The sequence below is a fragment of the Monodelphis domestica genome, chromosome 1 (genome assembly GCF_027887165.1).
Source record: "Monodelphis domestica isolate mMonDom1 chromosome 1, mMonDom1.pri, whole genome shotgun sequence".
NCBI classification, from domain to species: Eukaryota; Metazoa; Chordata; class Mammalia; order Didelphimorphia; family Didelphidae; genus Monodelphis; species Monodelphis domestica.
Window position 1 is genome coordinate 396,391,652 of NC_077227.1, and position 13,630 is coordinate 396,405,281.

The 13,630-nt window shown below is 40.2% G+C and overlaps 1 protein-coding gene and 1 long non-coding RNA gene across 2 annotated transcripts in view; one reads left to right on the forward strand and one right to left on the reverse strand.

The window, feature by feature from the left end:
* Window positions 1-13,630, forward strand: part of CNBD2 (cyclic nucleotide binding domain containing 2) — a 91,627-nt gene that overhangs the window by 29,218 nt on the left and 48,779 nt on the right. Inside the window, exons 6-7 of the mRNA XM_007474258.3 lie at window positions 2,858-3,009; window positions 4,415-4,553. Coding sequence (XP_007474320.1) covers window positions 2,858-3,009; window positions 4,415-4,553 — 291 coding nt within the window. The remainder of the gene's footprint in view (window positions 1-2,857; window positions 3,010-4,414; window positions 4,554-13,630) is intronic.
* LOC103102540 (uncharacterized) overlaps window positions 1-13,630 on the reverse strand; it is a 45,420-nt gene that overhangs the window by 8,329 nt on the left and 23,461 nt on the right. The window lies entirely within an intron of this gene.

Here is a 13,630-nt window from a genome sequence, read left to right on the forward strand (position 1 = left end):
GGTTGAGGGGACATGACAGAGGAGAGACTCTAAATGAACACTCTAATGCAAATATTATCAACAAAGCAATGGGTTCAAATCAAGAAAACATGTAATGCCCAGTGGATTTACGTGTCGGCTATAGGGGGGGGTGGGGGGGAGGAAAAGAAAATGATCTATGTCTTTAACGAATAATGCTTGGAAATGATCAAATAAAATATATTTTTAAAAAAATGGCATTCCCAGTTCCCTGAAAGAGTGATATTCTCAGGGAGTAAGTCCAGCTGGAGGGAAGCAAAACAGGTTGATGGCAAAAGTCCTAAGATAAGAGTATTGGGTCAGGACATACAGGTTCTGGTTCAGATTTGGCTATAAGATATCTACAGGAATTCACAATTTTAGAAGGAAATGACGAACTATTCTAGTATCTCTGTCAAGAAAACCCCATGGACAAAAGTCCTAGGGATCACATGGAGTTAGACAGTGAACAACGAAATTAAACTGAATTTTATCCAATAGATAGCCATGAAAAGGTATTGAGCAGAGTACAGGACTAGCTATATACCCAAGGATCATTAATCTTGGTGAACCAATTCAGTACTGCACAGTTCTCTTCTCTTGAGTCCCTTGCACCTTGTCCTATCACTAATCATACTTTGCCAAACCTTTTCCCTAGATTACTTCCATCATCTGTCTTCTTTATTTCTGCTCTCATGCTGCTAAAAACCAACCAACCAACCAACCAGGAAACAGTGCAGATCAGTTCTACTAAAAACTTATGCTACCTATTCTCAACTGGATCCATGCTATAGCGAGGCAATCTTACTATTTCTACTCCTAATCCCCCTAGCTATTCCACTCACCAAAGACTTGTTCCATGCCTTATCTTTTCTCCTATAACTTTCCCATACCACCCCATTTCTCCACCCTCTCTGATGAGAACCCCACTTCATGTTTCACTGAAAAACTTGCAATTCTTGTCTCATATCTCTCAAACATCATTCCCTACTATATCTTCATTCTCTCCAATCCCTGATGAAGAGATGACTTTCTGCTTTTATTCCTTTGGTTCCTCTTCCCATTCCTCTTCCCATCTTTCCTAGCAACTTTCCTCCTCTATTATTCTCTTTCTCTAATCTTGAGTCTTTATCTACTATCTCATCCTCTCTGCTTACAAATACATCAAAGTTTCATCCATTAAAAAAAGCTTTCCTTAAAAGCCCATTACTAGAGCATCCTATTATGCTCATTAGCTGTTGTCCTATATCTTCTCCTTCATGGTTAAATGTCTTCTATACTTGGTGCTTCCACTTTCTCTCCTTTCTTCTCTTTTCTAAAAAATTTTAGCTTCTGTTTTAGTATCAATTCTAAGACAGAAGAGTGTCAAGACCTAGGTAATTGGTGTTAAGTGACTTATCCAGGGTCACACACAACTAAGAAGCAGTTGAAACTAGAATTGAATCCAAGTTCTCCTGCTGCAGGCCTGGAGTTCTATCCACTGTACTATCTATCTGACCTCTCTACTGTCTTCTAAAATTTCTTTTATCTGGCTTCTAGTTTCACCATTCAACTGATATTGCTTTCTCCAAAGTTACCAGTGATGACTCAGTTATCCAATTGAATGACCTTTTCCTGAATTCTTACCCTTCATGGATTTTCTGCAGCTTAAAGACTTACCTCTCCCTGAGTTTAAATCCAGCCTCAGACACTTACAAGCTATGTGTGATCCTGGACAAATTACTTAACCCTGTTTGTCTTGGTTTCCTTATTCCTAAAATGGGGATAATCATAGACCCTATCTTCCAGGGCTTTTGTGAGGATCAAACAAGAGAATAATTGTTAAGCACTTAGCACAGTGTTTGGCACATAGTTAGAGCTATATTAATGTTAAGTCATTATTATTATCCCAAATTCAGAATAACCAAAATGGAACTTCTTATCTTTCCCCTGGTATACTTACCTCAACTGAATTTTCCTTCCAGTTATTTCAGTATGCAATTTCAGTGTTATCCTCTACTCTCAAACCTTGTCTCAATGTCTTTTTCTTTCTGTCTCTTTCTGTTTGTCCATCTCTCTTTTTTCCATCTCTGTCTCCCTCTCTCCTCTCTTCTCTATCTGTCTTTCACAACCCCCATTTCCTCCCCACATGTCATTTTGTTTCATATACATCCATTCCCTCACATATAATTTCCAAATCTCATCATTTTTTTCTAGGCAAAATTATCTTCCATTTGTTCTGTATTCAACTGATTTAGTGATTAAATCATCTTATTTATCTTATTTCTATATCTCTGTATTCAGCTGATTTATCTAGTCTATGTTGGTGAACCTATGGTATGCATGCCAAAGATGGCATGTAAAGACCTCTGTAGGTACATGCAACCATCACCCAATAGGCTTATTTGCAAGAAAGGCAGAGGGACTCAGGTGGAGCTGCTCCCTTCCTCCTCTTCACCTGCCTCCTTGCTCTTTTGTGCTTACTCCTTCCTCTGAGCTGAGGGCTTGGGCCATTCCCCTCTCTCCTTCCTCTGTCTGGGGTAAGGTGGAGAGGGGATGTGGTACATTTGGGAGGGGTCTGGGGGTGGTGGGGCACAGCACACAGTCTCGGAGGGGCATGGCATGGCATGTGGTCTCTAAAAGGTTAGTTTTTACTGGTCTAGGTTGTCCTCAACCTAGAATGTTAAGCTCCCTAAGAGCAAAATTAGTTCTGTTTTTGCTTTGGCTTTGTAGCTCCAGTGCTTAGCACAGTGCCTGGCACCCAAAAGATACCTAATAAATACTTGTGGATTGATTGATTAATCTGGCAAGGGTGCGAAGAATTAATTGGAGGGAGAGGAGGGGGAAGACAGGGAGCTAATCTTTCATCCCCTAACTCCAGGAGATGGCTCTGCTGATTGGTTCTGATAGAATTGCCACAGTGGTCTGTATGGAGGATACTGAGTTATTGGTTGTGGACAAGGAAGATTTCTTTGGAAATGACTTGGATGAGTCGTTGCAGAGGGAATTCCGTTTTCGGATTGATTTCTTCAGGTAAATCATCATCAAATAGTTATTGATCCTAGATCAACTCTGCAGAAGCCCATGGCTCCACTCTGTGAAGGTCAGGTGGGGGATGGGGATGTAGCAGAGAAGGCATGGCTGTACTTCCTCTTGCCTGAGGCAGGAAGAAAGTGGGAGCAAGGAGCTTAGCCTAGGACCTGGGAAAAGCACAGCCTGAGATGCCAGAAAGCAATTACATTTTGATACAGCTATTATAATATTTCTTTTTTTAAGGCAATGGGGAGTTAAGTGACTTGCCCAGGGTCACACAGCTAGGAAGTATCTGAGGCCAAATTTGAACCCAGGACCTCCTGTCTCTGGGCCAGACTCTCAACCCACTGAGGCACTTAACTTCCCCCTATAATATTTCTTAAAAACACAAATTTGTGGATCTCAGGTTATGAACTCTGAAGTTCTCAAAAGATCCCATCTAGCTCTAACTCTATGACTCTCTTTACAACATGGACCTTGCCCTTGAGGCAGCATTGGTAAAGTCTCTAGTAGAAGAAGTAAAAAAAGATGGGCAGCTAGATGGCTTAGTGGATAGAGAGCCAGACCTAGAGATGGGAGGTCTTGGGTTCAAATATAACCATAGACACTTATTAGTTGAGTGACCCTGAGCAAGTCACTTAAATTGCCTAGCCCTTACCACTCATGCTTTGGAACAAATACACAGCATTGATTCTACGAGGAAAGGGTTTAAAAAAAAAAGAAAAGAAAGAGGCAAGACAATTAAATATTACCAAACAGTATACTGTGCATGTTGCAAACAGGAAGTGCTCTAAGATCTAAAGAGTTGGAGGAGGGGTCAAAGAAACCTCCATGGAAGAAAGGGATCATCCAGGTAGGAAAAATGGGCATGCAATTGTGCCAGGTGTTTTAGTTGGGGGACAGTAAGGATATCCTGATGGCTGGAGCAAGGGGTATCAGGGCAGGGGGTGAAGTAACTCCCTAAGGCTATCAAGGGTGATCTAATACTAGTTTAGGTGATCAAGGGATAGAACCAGAACTGGGATTTGTTTCACTTGGGGTAAATGGTGGGGGTGGGGGTGGGGGGTGAGGTACAGCTGGGCTTGGAGGTGGGCAGGGGAGCTTAGCTTAGCAGAAGGAAGTACATTTGGGATGCCAGGAAGTTTTGATGCTGCTTAATGACCAGCTAATGTGGGTAAATATTGGGGGTGGAAGTGGCACCGTTGGCATATGGTTGGAAGCAAGGCCATGAGAAGGAAGCATACCCTAGGATGGGGCTGCTTTCCCCCCCCTGGGGAAAGCCCCTTGTGGCCTTGCCTTATGTGTCTTTGGCAAGGAAGATATGTGTCTGGGTTGTGGGAGACAGGACATCTCCCAAATCCTTGGATCAGAAAAGGAAATGGTCTTTACTATTCTTTTTCCTCAGGCAGCACTCTCTTTTTAATACATGGCCTGATACGGCCATCATGAAAATGGCAACTCATTGCAAAGTGGAGAAATTCCCGTATGGGCAGCTGATATCTCGGAATGGGATGAATTCTGGTTTTATCATGTTTATCAATAAGGTGAGAGGTGGGCATGGAAAGAAGGTTGAGGGGTGGGAGAAAGAGAGTATGGAGGGTGCCAGGCCACTTTGAAAAAGAGAGGAGGATGAATGCTTTAGCACAAAAGGAATAGGAAACAGGTGCCTCCTCTAGCTCTCTCAATGGGTAATAAAGATAGATAAGTAGACAGACAGATGGATTTCAAGCTATGGACTAAGAATGTGTAAAGGGGCCTGAGAAGCATAGTTCTTGTCCTAATCTAACCCACGCACTAGAACAGCTTTTCTAAATCTCCTCGTCTCTCCTCAAGCCTACTTATGCTATTCCTACTTTCCATTCTCTCAGCTGGGGACCTTAATTCAAACTTAAAAAAAAAAATTAAGGCTATTCAATGAGAACTCTCATTTATTCCCTTCTCCTAATGTTGCTTCTCTCTGACATACCCTCTCCTCTCTTTTCTTCCAGTCCAGCCTTTCATGAAGAGGTGGTATTTCTCCTCTACCAGTATACCTTTGATCCTATTTCCCCAAGGCTTCTCCAGCATATTGCCCTACTATCATTCTCATGCTCTCTCTAATTTTTTTTAACCCTTATCTTCTGTCTTGGAATAAATACTGTATATTGGTTCCAAGGTGGAAGAGCAGTAAGGGCTAGGCAATGGGGATTTAGTGACCTGCCCAGTCACATCTATCTAATCTTTAATTTCTCCCTATATACTGGCTCCTTTCCTGCTGCTTGAAAACATACCCATCTCTCTCCCTCTTCCTTAAAAAATCTCTTCCTTGGTCCTACCATCCCTGCTAGGGATCATTCTATATTCCTTTTCTCATATAAACTGCCTGGAAAATCTCTACACAGTATCTTCCTTCCATTCCTTTTATTCTCTTCTAACCCTCTGTAATCTGGTTTTCAACCTCATCATTCATATTTTCTCCAAAGTTAATCATTGCTGTATCTAATGACTTTTTTCCATTTTCATCCTTTTTTGACTCCTCTGCATTTGATTCTGTCTATCATTTTCTCCTACTCAATACTCCTCCTCTGGGTTTCTCTTTTACCTCTCTGACCATTCCTTTTCAGTTTCCTTTGCTGTTCTTGAGAGAACCTAGGTGGTACAGTGGATGGAGTGCCTAGCCTAGAGTCAGGAAGAAGTGAGTTCAAATTCAGCTTCAGATACTAGCGGGGTAGTCCTGGGCAAGTCATTTAACCTTGTTTGTCTCAGTTTCCTCATCTGGAAAAGGAACCGGAAAAAGAAATGGCAAACCACTGTCACTTTGCCAGGAAAAAACTAAATGGGGTCACAATTGAGAATGTAAACACAACAAAAGAAATTTCTATTAAGTTTTGAATCTCAAAAACAAAAAGCAACCCCCCCCAAACCAACAAAAAGTTGGACTCAACTGAACAGCAACAATTGGAGATTCTTTTATTCTTGTTACTTTTCCTGTGTTATGGGTGGACCCTAAGGCTCTGTCCTGGGTCAGCTTCTTTTCTGTTTCTGTTTATACACTCTCACTCAGTGATCTCATCCACTTCCCATGGGTTCAATGATCATTTCTATGAAAATGATTATCAAACCTACATAAGCAGTCCATATCTCAATGGAGTCCAGTCCTCAATCACTACCTGCCCGTTGACCATTTTGAATTGGATGTCCTTAAAGGCACCTCAAATGCTGAATATCCAAATCAGAATTCATTATTTTCTCTCCATATCCCTTCTTTAATTGAACTCTGTTATTGCTGCCAAGGGCACCAGCATCCTTTTTGGTCACCCTTTTGGTGGTATCTCTAACTCTTCCCTCCTCGATCTAACTCCACGCATCTAGTCAGTTGCCAAATTTCATCATTTGTTTCTCCACAACATGTCCCAAATATGTCCTCTTCTCTCTAGTCCCACAGTTACCTCTCTAATTCAGGTTCTTGCCATCCTTGTCCTGGTCTATTGCAATGACTTCTTAACTGGTCTCTGGGATCGTTGTGATTTCTATATTGTTAGATGTTATGGTTATAATGGTGAGACTCCAAGATGGGGCCACTTAGGCAAAGTTGTCCTAATGCCCATAAAGCAGACAGACAAGGCTATATACTTTTCCCACTCTTCTGACCTCTGTTTTTCAGGAGTTAATTAGACAGCTAATGTCCATAACTCTTGATCATATAACACTCCCACCCTACTGTGGCCTTCTGTGAGCAATGAATTTTAAGTTCCCCAAGGGAAGGACCACTTGGAAAATCTTAAAGCATTATCAACTTCACACTTCCCACAGTTAGGGATGTGAAATTATAAACAGTAGGTGTTTAATAACTGCTTTATGAAGGAATGAATGAATGTAGAACAGAAAAAAATGAAGCTGTTGTGACTTAATGTTGTAATATTAAATATTCAATACTTATTGGTATTTGTCTTCATATTCACAACTTTTAATATGCATATACCCATTCTTTTTTGAAGACTCCAAGTTGAGATGAGTCATGTAATTTCACTATTTGACACTAGATGGTGGTCTTGTTCACATGGTTCAACCCATCTGATTCAATCTTTTAAAAATTTTATTAAAATTTTTTTTAAGTTAGAAAGTCACAAAATGTAAAATAAATAATTTTGATTACATCAAATTAAAAAGGTTTTACACAAACAAAACCAATGTAACCAAAATCAGATGGGAAATAACAAACTGGGAAACAATATTCATAACAAAAACCTCTGACAAATGTCTAATTACTCAAATTTATAAAGAGCTAAACCAATTGTACAAAAAAATCAAGCCATTCCCCAATTGATAAGTGGGCAAGGGACATGAATAGGCAATTTTCAGTTAAAGAAATAAAAAATATTAATAAGCACATGAAGAAGTGCTCTAAATCTCTTATAATCAGAGAGATGCAAGTCAAAACAACTCTGAGGTATCACCTCACACCTAGCAGATTGACTAACATGACAGCTATGGAAAGTAATGAATGCTGGAGGGGATGTGGCAAAGTAGGGACAATAATTCATTGCTGGTGGAGTTGTGAACTGATACAACCATTCTGGAGGGCAATTTGGAACTATGCCCAAAGGATGCTAAAAGACTGTCTGCCCTTTGATCCAGCCATAGCACTGCCCCCAAAGAGATAATAAGGAAAAAGACATGTACAAGAATATTCATAGCTGCGCTCTTTGTGGTGGCCAAAAACTGGAAAATGAGGGGATGCCCTTCAATTGGAGAATGGCTGAACAAACTGTGGTATATGTTGGTGATGGAATACTATTGTGCTCAAAGGAATAATAAAGTGGAGGAATTCCATGGAGACTGGAACAACCTCCAGGAAGTGATGCAGAGCGAAAGGAGCAGAACCAGGAAAACATTGTACACAGAGACAGATACACTGTGGTACAATCGAATGTAATGGACTTCTCCATTCATGACAATGTAGTGATCCTGAACAATATCTGGAGGGATATAGGAGAAAAAATACTATCCACATTCAGAGGAAAAACTGTGGAAGTAGAAACACCAAAGAATAACAACTGCTTGATTACATGGGTCAAGGGGATATGGTTGGGGATGTAGACTCTAAATGAACATCCTAGTGCAAACATCAACAATATGGAAATGGATTCTGATCAAGGACACATGTAATACCCAGTGGAATTGTGTATCAGCTATGGAGGGAGGAATAGAAAATGATTTTTGTAACCAAGGAATAATGTTTGAAATTGACCAAATAAAAAATAAATAAATAAATAAGGGAAAAAATTAAAAAAAATTTTAATCTTTAACTTTAATTTAAAAAATTTATTTTATTTTTTCTAACCTTTACCTTCTGTCTTAGAATAGATACTAAGTATAGGTTCCAATGCAGAGGGTAGTAAGTCCTAGGACAGTGATGGCAAACCTATGGCATGGGGGCCAAAGATGGCATGCAGAGTGCTCTCTGTGGGCACCTGGTCACCCTCTCCTAACCCCCACCTCCCTCAGAGTTCATTACTAGAAAAGCAGAGTGAGCACTCAGATCATTGAGCACATTCCTTATTTTGCCTGTCCCTCCTCCCAACAGCCTAATGGGAGCACGTTCTCCCTCCCCTGTCTGGGGTAAGGGGTAGGGTGGGGCATGGCAGGGCACTTGGTCTAAGGGGTGGGTTGGGGGTGGGGCCTGACACTCCATCTCTAAAAAGTTCACCATCACTGCACTAGGCAATGGGGGTTAAGTGACTTTGCCCAGAGTCAGACAGGAGTGTCTAAGGCCATATTTGAACCTAGGACTTCTCATCTCTTGGTCTGGCTCTCAATTCACTGAGCCACCCAGCTGCCCCAATTTTTTTCAGTCTTAAAGACTGCTCAAAATTCCTGCTTTTGACTCATTCCAAATTTACCCCAGGAACATCAGGATTTGGCATGTGACCAGGTTTTTACAGCAAAAAAAAAGGGGGGTTTGGCTCCTTTTCAGACTATTAAGACATGGGATATAGGATGTGCTTTATTTCACTCATCAGAAAACCATCCACATAATTGACCATATCGACATGCAAACCAACAAAAATCCCATGATTATCTCAATAGATGCAGAAAAAGCCTTTGACAAAATACAACACCCATTCCTATTGAAAACACTAGAAAGCATAGGAATAGAAAGGCCTTTCCTAAAAATAATAAACAGTATCTATCTAAAACCATCAGCCAACATCATCTGCAATGGTGATAAATTAGATGCATTCCCAATAAGATCATGAGTGAAACAAGGATGTTCATTATCACCTCTATTATTTAACATTGTACTAGAAACACTAGCAGTAGCAATTAGAGAAGAAAAAGAAATTGAGGGCATTAAAATTGGCAATGAGGAGACCAAGCTATCATTCTTTGCAGATGACATGATGGTCTGCTTAAAGAATCCTAGAAAATCAACTAAAAAGCTAGTGGAAATAATCAACAGCTTTAGCAAAGTAGCAGGATACAAAATAAATCCACACAAATCAGCATTTCTGTATATCTCCAACACCTTGCAGCAGCAGGAATTAGAAAGAGAAATCCCATTCAAAATCACCCTAAACAATATAAAATACTTGGGAATCTATCTGCCAAGACAAACACAGGAACTATATGAACACAACTACAAAACACTCTCCACACAACTAAAACTAGATCTGAGCAATTGGAAAAACATTAACTGATCATGGGTAGGACAAGCTAACGTAATAAAAATGACCATCCTTTCCAAACTTATTTATCTATTTAGTGCCATACCCATTGAACTTCCAAAAAACTTTTTTTACAGAATTAGAAAAAACCATAACAAAGGAAGAATAAAAGATCAAGGATATCCAGGGAAATAATGAAAAAAAAATGCAAAGTAAGGAGGCCTTGCAGTCCCAGATCTCAAACTATACTATAAAGCAGTGTTCATCAAAATAATTTGGTATTGGCTAAGAGACAGAAAGGAGGATCAGTGGAATAGACTTGAGGTAAGTGACCTCAGCAAGACAGTCTATGACAAGCCCAAAGATCCCAGCTTTGGGGACAAAAATCCACCATTTGATAAAAACTGCTGGGGATACGATTGGCGATATAGACTCTAAATGAACATTCTAGTCAAACACCAACAATATGGAAATGGATTCTGATCAAGGACATATAATACCCAGTGGAACTGCACGTCAGCTATAGGAGGGGATGGAGGAAGGGAAGGAGGAATAGAAAATGATTTTTGTAACCAAGGAATAATGTTTGAAATTGACCAAAGAAAAAAGCTAGATGACTGAGTGGATTGAAAAACCTAACCTAGAGAAGGAAGTTCAAATCTGGCCTCAGACACTTCCCAGCTGTGTGACCCTGGGCAAGTCACTTGACCCCCATTGCCTAGCCCTTACTACTCTTCTCCCTTGGAACCAATACATAGCATTGATTCTAAGATGGAAAGTAAGGATTAAAAAAAAGGAAAACCTAAAAAACCAAGTACTCAGATTAGTAAATACTCCAGGAAGCTCTCCTTCTTCCCTAAGGATCTATATTCTAGACTTAGAAAATTGGGAGCCATTTGGTAATGCAATGGATAGAGCACTGGGCCTGAAATCATCTGAGTTCAAATCTAGCCTCAGCCACTTAGTAGCTGTGTGTGACCCCGTGCAAGTCACTTAACCCTGTTTGCCTCAGTTCCTCATCTATAATATGAGCTGGAGAAGGAAATGGCAAACTACTGCAGTATCTTTGCCAAGAAAATCCCAAATGGGGGAAAGAACTGAAAAACAACTAAATAAACTTAGAGAATCAAGTTACCCTTTAATGTGAGTTCTGTCTTTTGTGCCACCTAAATGTTAGCTATTATAATTATAGATAGAATTTCACACTTGCACCCAGAATATTAATACCTGGATAAATCCACTAACTCCTTCCATTTAATAAACTACTTTTTCCATTTTTAAAAATTATATCAACCAACCAATAAAAAACTTACTCAACCTATCTAAATAAATATTTCCTTAAATATTTATTTATCTGATCAACAACCAATTATTAATCATTTACCATATGCAACGTTAGGCCCCTGAGACTATAAATGCAATGAATGAAACAATCCCTACTCCAGGAAACTTACATCATAAGACACTCATAACACCTATAAATATGTACTGAGGAACAACTATAAAGAAAATAATGCAAATAAATATAAAGTAGTTAAAATACAAAGTGACTTGAGAGAGGAGAGAGGACAGGAGAGGCAGAGTAGTACTTAAGCTGTTTCATGAAGAAAGAAAGGCTCTCTGAGGTGGAGGTGAAGAGGATGTGCATTCCAGGCATGAGAAACAGAGTACAAAGGTGTGGAGATGGGAGATGTGGGAAGGGGGGGAGTAACATCCAAAGAGGCTGGCAAGAAAGGTTGGGGCAAGGTTGTGAAAGACTTTACAGTTTCATCAGAAGAGCTGACATTGGACTGGAGAAGCAGCAGGGAGCCATGAGAGCTTATTAAATAGAAAAATGATGTGGTCAGATTTGAGATAAGGAAAAATTACTTTGGCAGCAGTATGGAGGATAGATTAGAGTGGGGAGAGACTTAAGGTGAGCAGATCAGTTTGGAGGCTGTTGCCAGAAATGAGGTAAGAGGTGGGGAGATAAGAACCTCAACTAAGCCAGGTTAGTAGTCCTGTCAGTAGAGACAGGGCAAGTACAAGGAGGTACAAAGGTGGAAATGTCCAAGATGTGGCAATTGATTGGATATTTTGGGATGAGAGAGATTGCTGAGAAGAAAGACAATAAGCACTTATTAAGCACCTACTGTGTGCCAGGCACTCTGCTTAGTGCTCTGTGAACGTTATCTTGTTTGGTCATGATCTCATTAGAGAGTAAGGAGTTAAGGATTAAGCTCAGGGAACAAACCTGGGAGACCAAGAGGAAGGATTTTGGTGCCCTTGGCAGGAAGAGGGAAGAGTTTTGGGAGAAGATAGTGAGATCTGTTTTGGACATGTTGAGTTAGAAATATCTCTGTGACATCCAGCTCGAAACATCTATTGGTGATGCTAAGTGTCAATGATTAAAGTGATCTTGAGGGATTTAATTTTGGGTAAGAACATCAATTTATTGAATATATCTGTTTATTGGTGAGGTCAGCATCATAACCGATAAAGATATGTCTCCGTGGTTCTCTGTAATGATGAAGGATAGTTGAGTGAGGCAGCTTAAATAATAAATAGAGTTTTAGGAGCTCATTATTTAGCTCCTCTCTTGAACATCCCAAGACATCTTTAATTGGCAAACAGCCAATTAAGAGGTGACCTGTGAAACCATTTGCCCCTCTCTAGCTCCACAGGGAAGATCATGCAAGCAGGAAAAGAACCTTCATTTATTAACTAAATTCTGTTAAAAAAAAAAAAGGAAGACATTCCTTCGGACCCATTCCCAAGGACAGAGAAAATGCAAAAAGCAGTAGACCAGATGGAATCTTTGACCCAGATCCCAGAGAAAGGGATATACAGTAATTCTCTCTAATATACAAGAACTGATATAAGGTCTTTCTACTCTAGATCCCCGACATAAGATTTAATATAGTATATGAAAAATAAATTCTCACATTGGACTGAAACTTGGGGCTGAGACTGCAGCTGGAGATAAGAATCTGGAAGATATTTTCTGAGAGACAACAGTTAATCCAGGGAAGCTAATGAACTCACAGAAAGAGTAAAAAGAGAGGAAGAAAAGTCCTAGGATGGAATCTGGGGGCACAGCATGGTTAGAGGGCATGATTTGGATGATGAAACAGCAAAAAAGATGGAGAAGTTGTCATCAGACAGGTAGGAGGAGAACTGGGGACAGCAATAGCGTGAAAACTCAGAGGAGAGTAACCCAGGAGGAGAAAGTTATCTGTCAAATGTAGCAAAGAGGCCAAGAGGCACACTAGTCTATATACCAATTCTAAAAATTCCTGGGGAAGTCTACAGTTCCAGAAACTTGGTAAACAGTTATGTTGGCCCTTTCCCTGAATTACACCTCGTCAAATAATTTCCAGAAGGGGTGACATTCTTTCAGTGGGCTCATGGGCCGTGTGCTACCCCGGAATCAATGGTCCTTTATAAGGATCCCAACAGACTCCAATAATTAGGCAACCTGAGAGCTTTAACTTGTGCCCCAAACATGCGTCCAATGTTCACGCAAGCTCATACTTACTCGTTTGCTCATAACATTCATAAGGACATTGTGCTTAGTTGCCACTTAAAGCATAAACCTTAAACAACTAAGTAACAACATACAAAACACAATAGTAATATAGAGAACCACAAAAACCCTCAAGCAAAAAATAAAGCCATAGCAATGACAAAACAGAAAACAAGGTTTAAAAAAATTCTCTGCTATTGAAAATTGCTTGAAGATGCTATAGAGTTGTGTTGGTGTACCTATGGCATGCATGCTCTGGAGTGTGCTGGAGGGGGCTGCTCCCAACCCCATCTCCTTGAACACATTTCTCACATGACCCAAGTTTCCTCCCTCCTCTATCAGGGGTAAGGGGCAGGGAGGGGCGGCTCACATGCATATGAGGGTTGCAGTTTGGGCACTCGGTCTCTAAAAAGTTCTTCAACACTGTTATATGGACTATAGAGAATTCTTCATTCTTTTTTTTTAATTA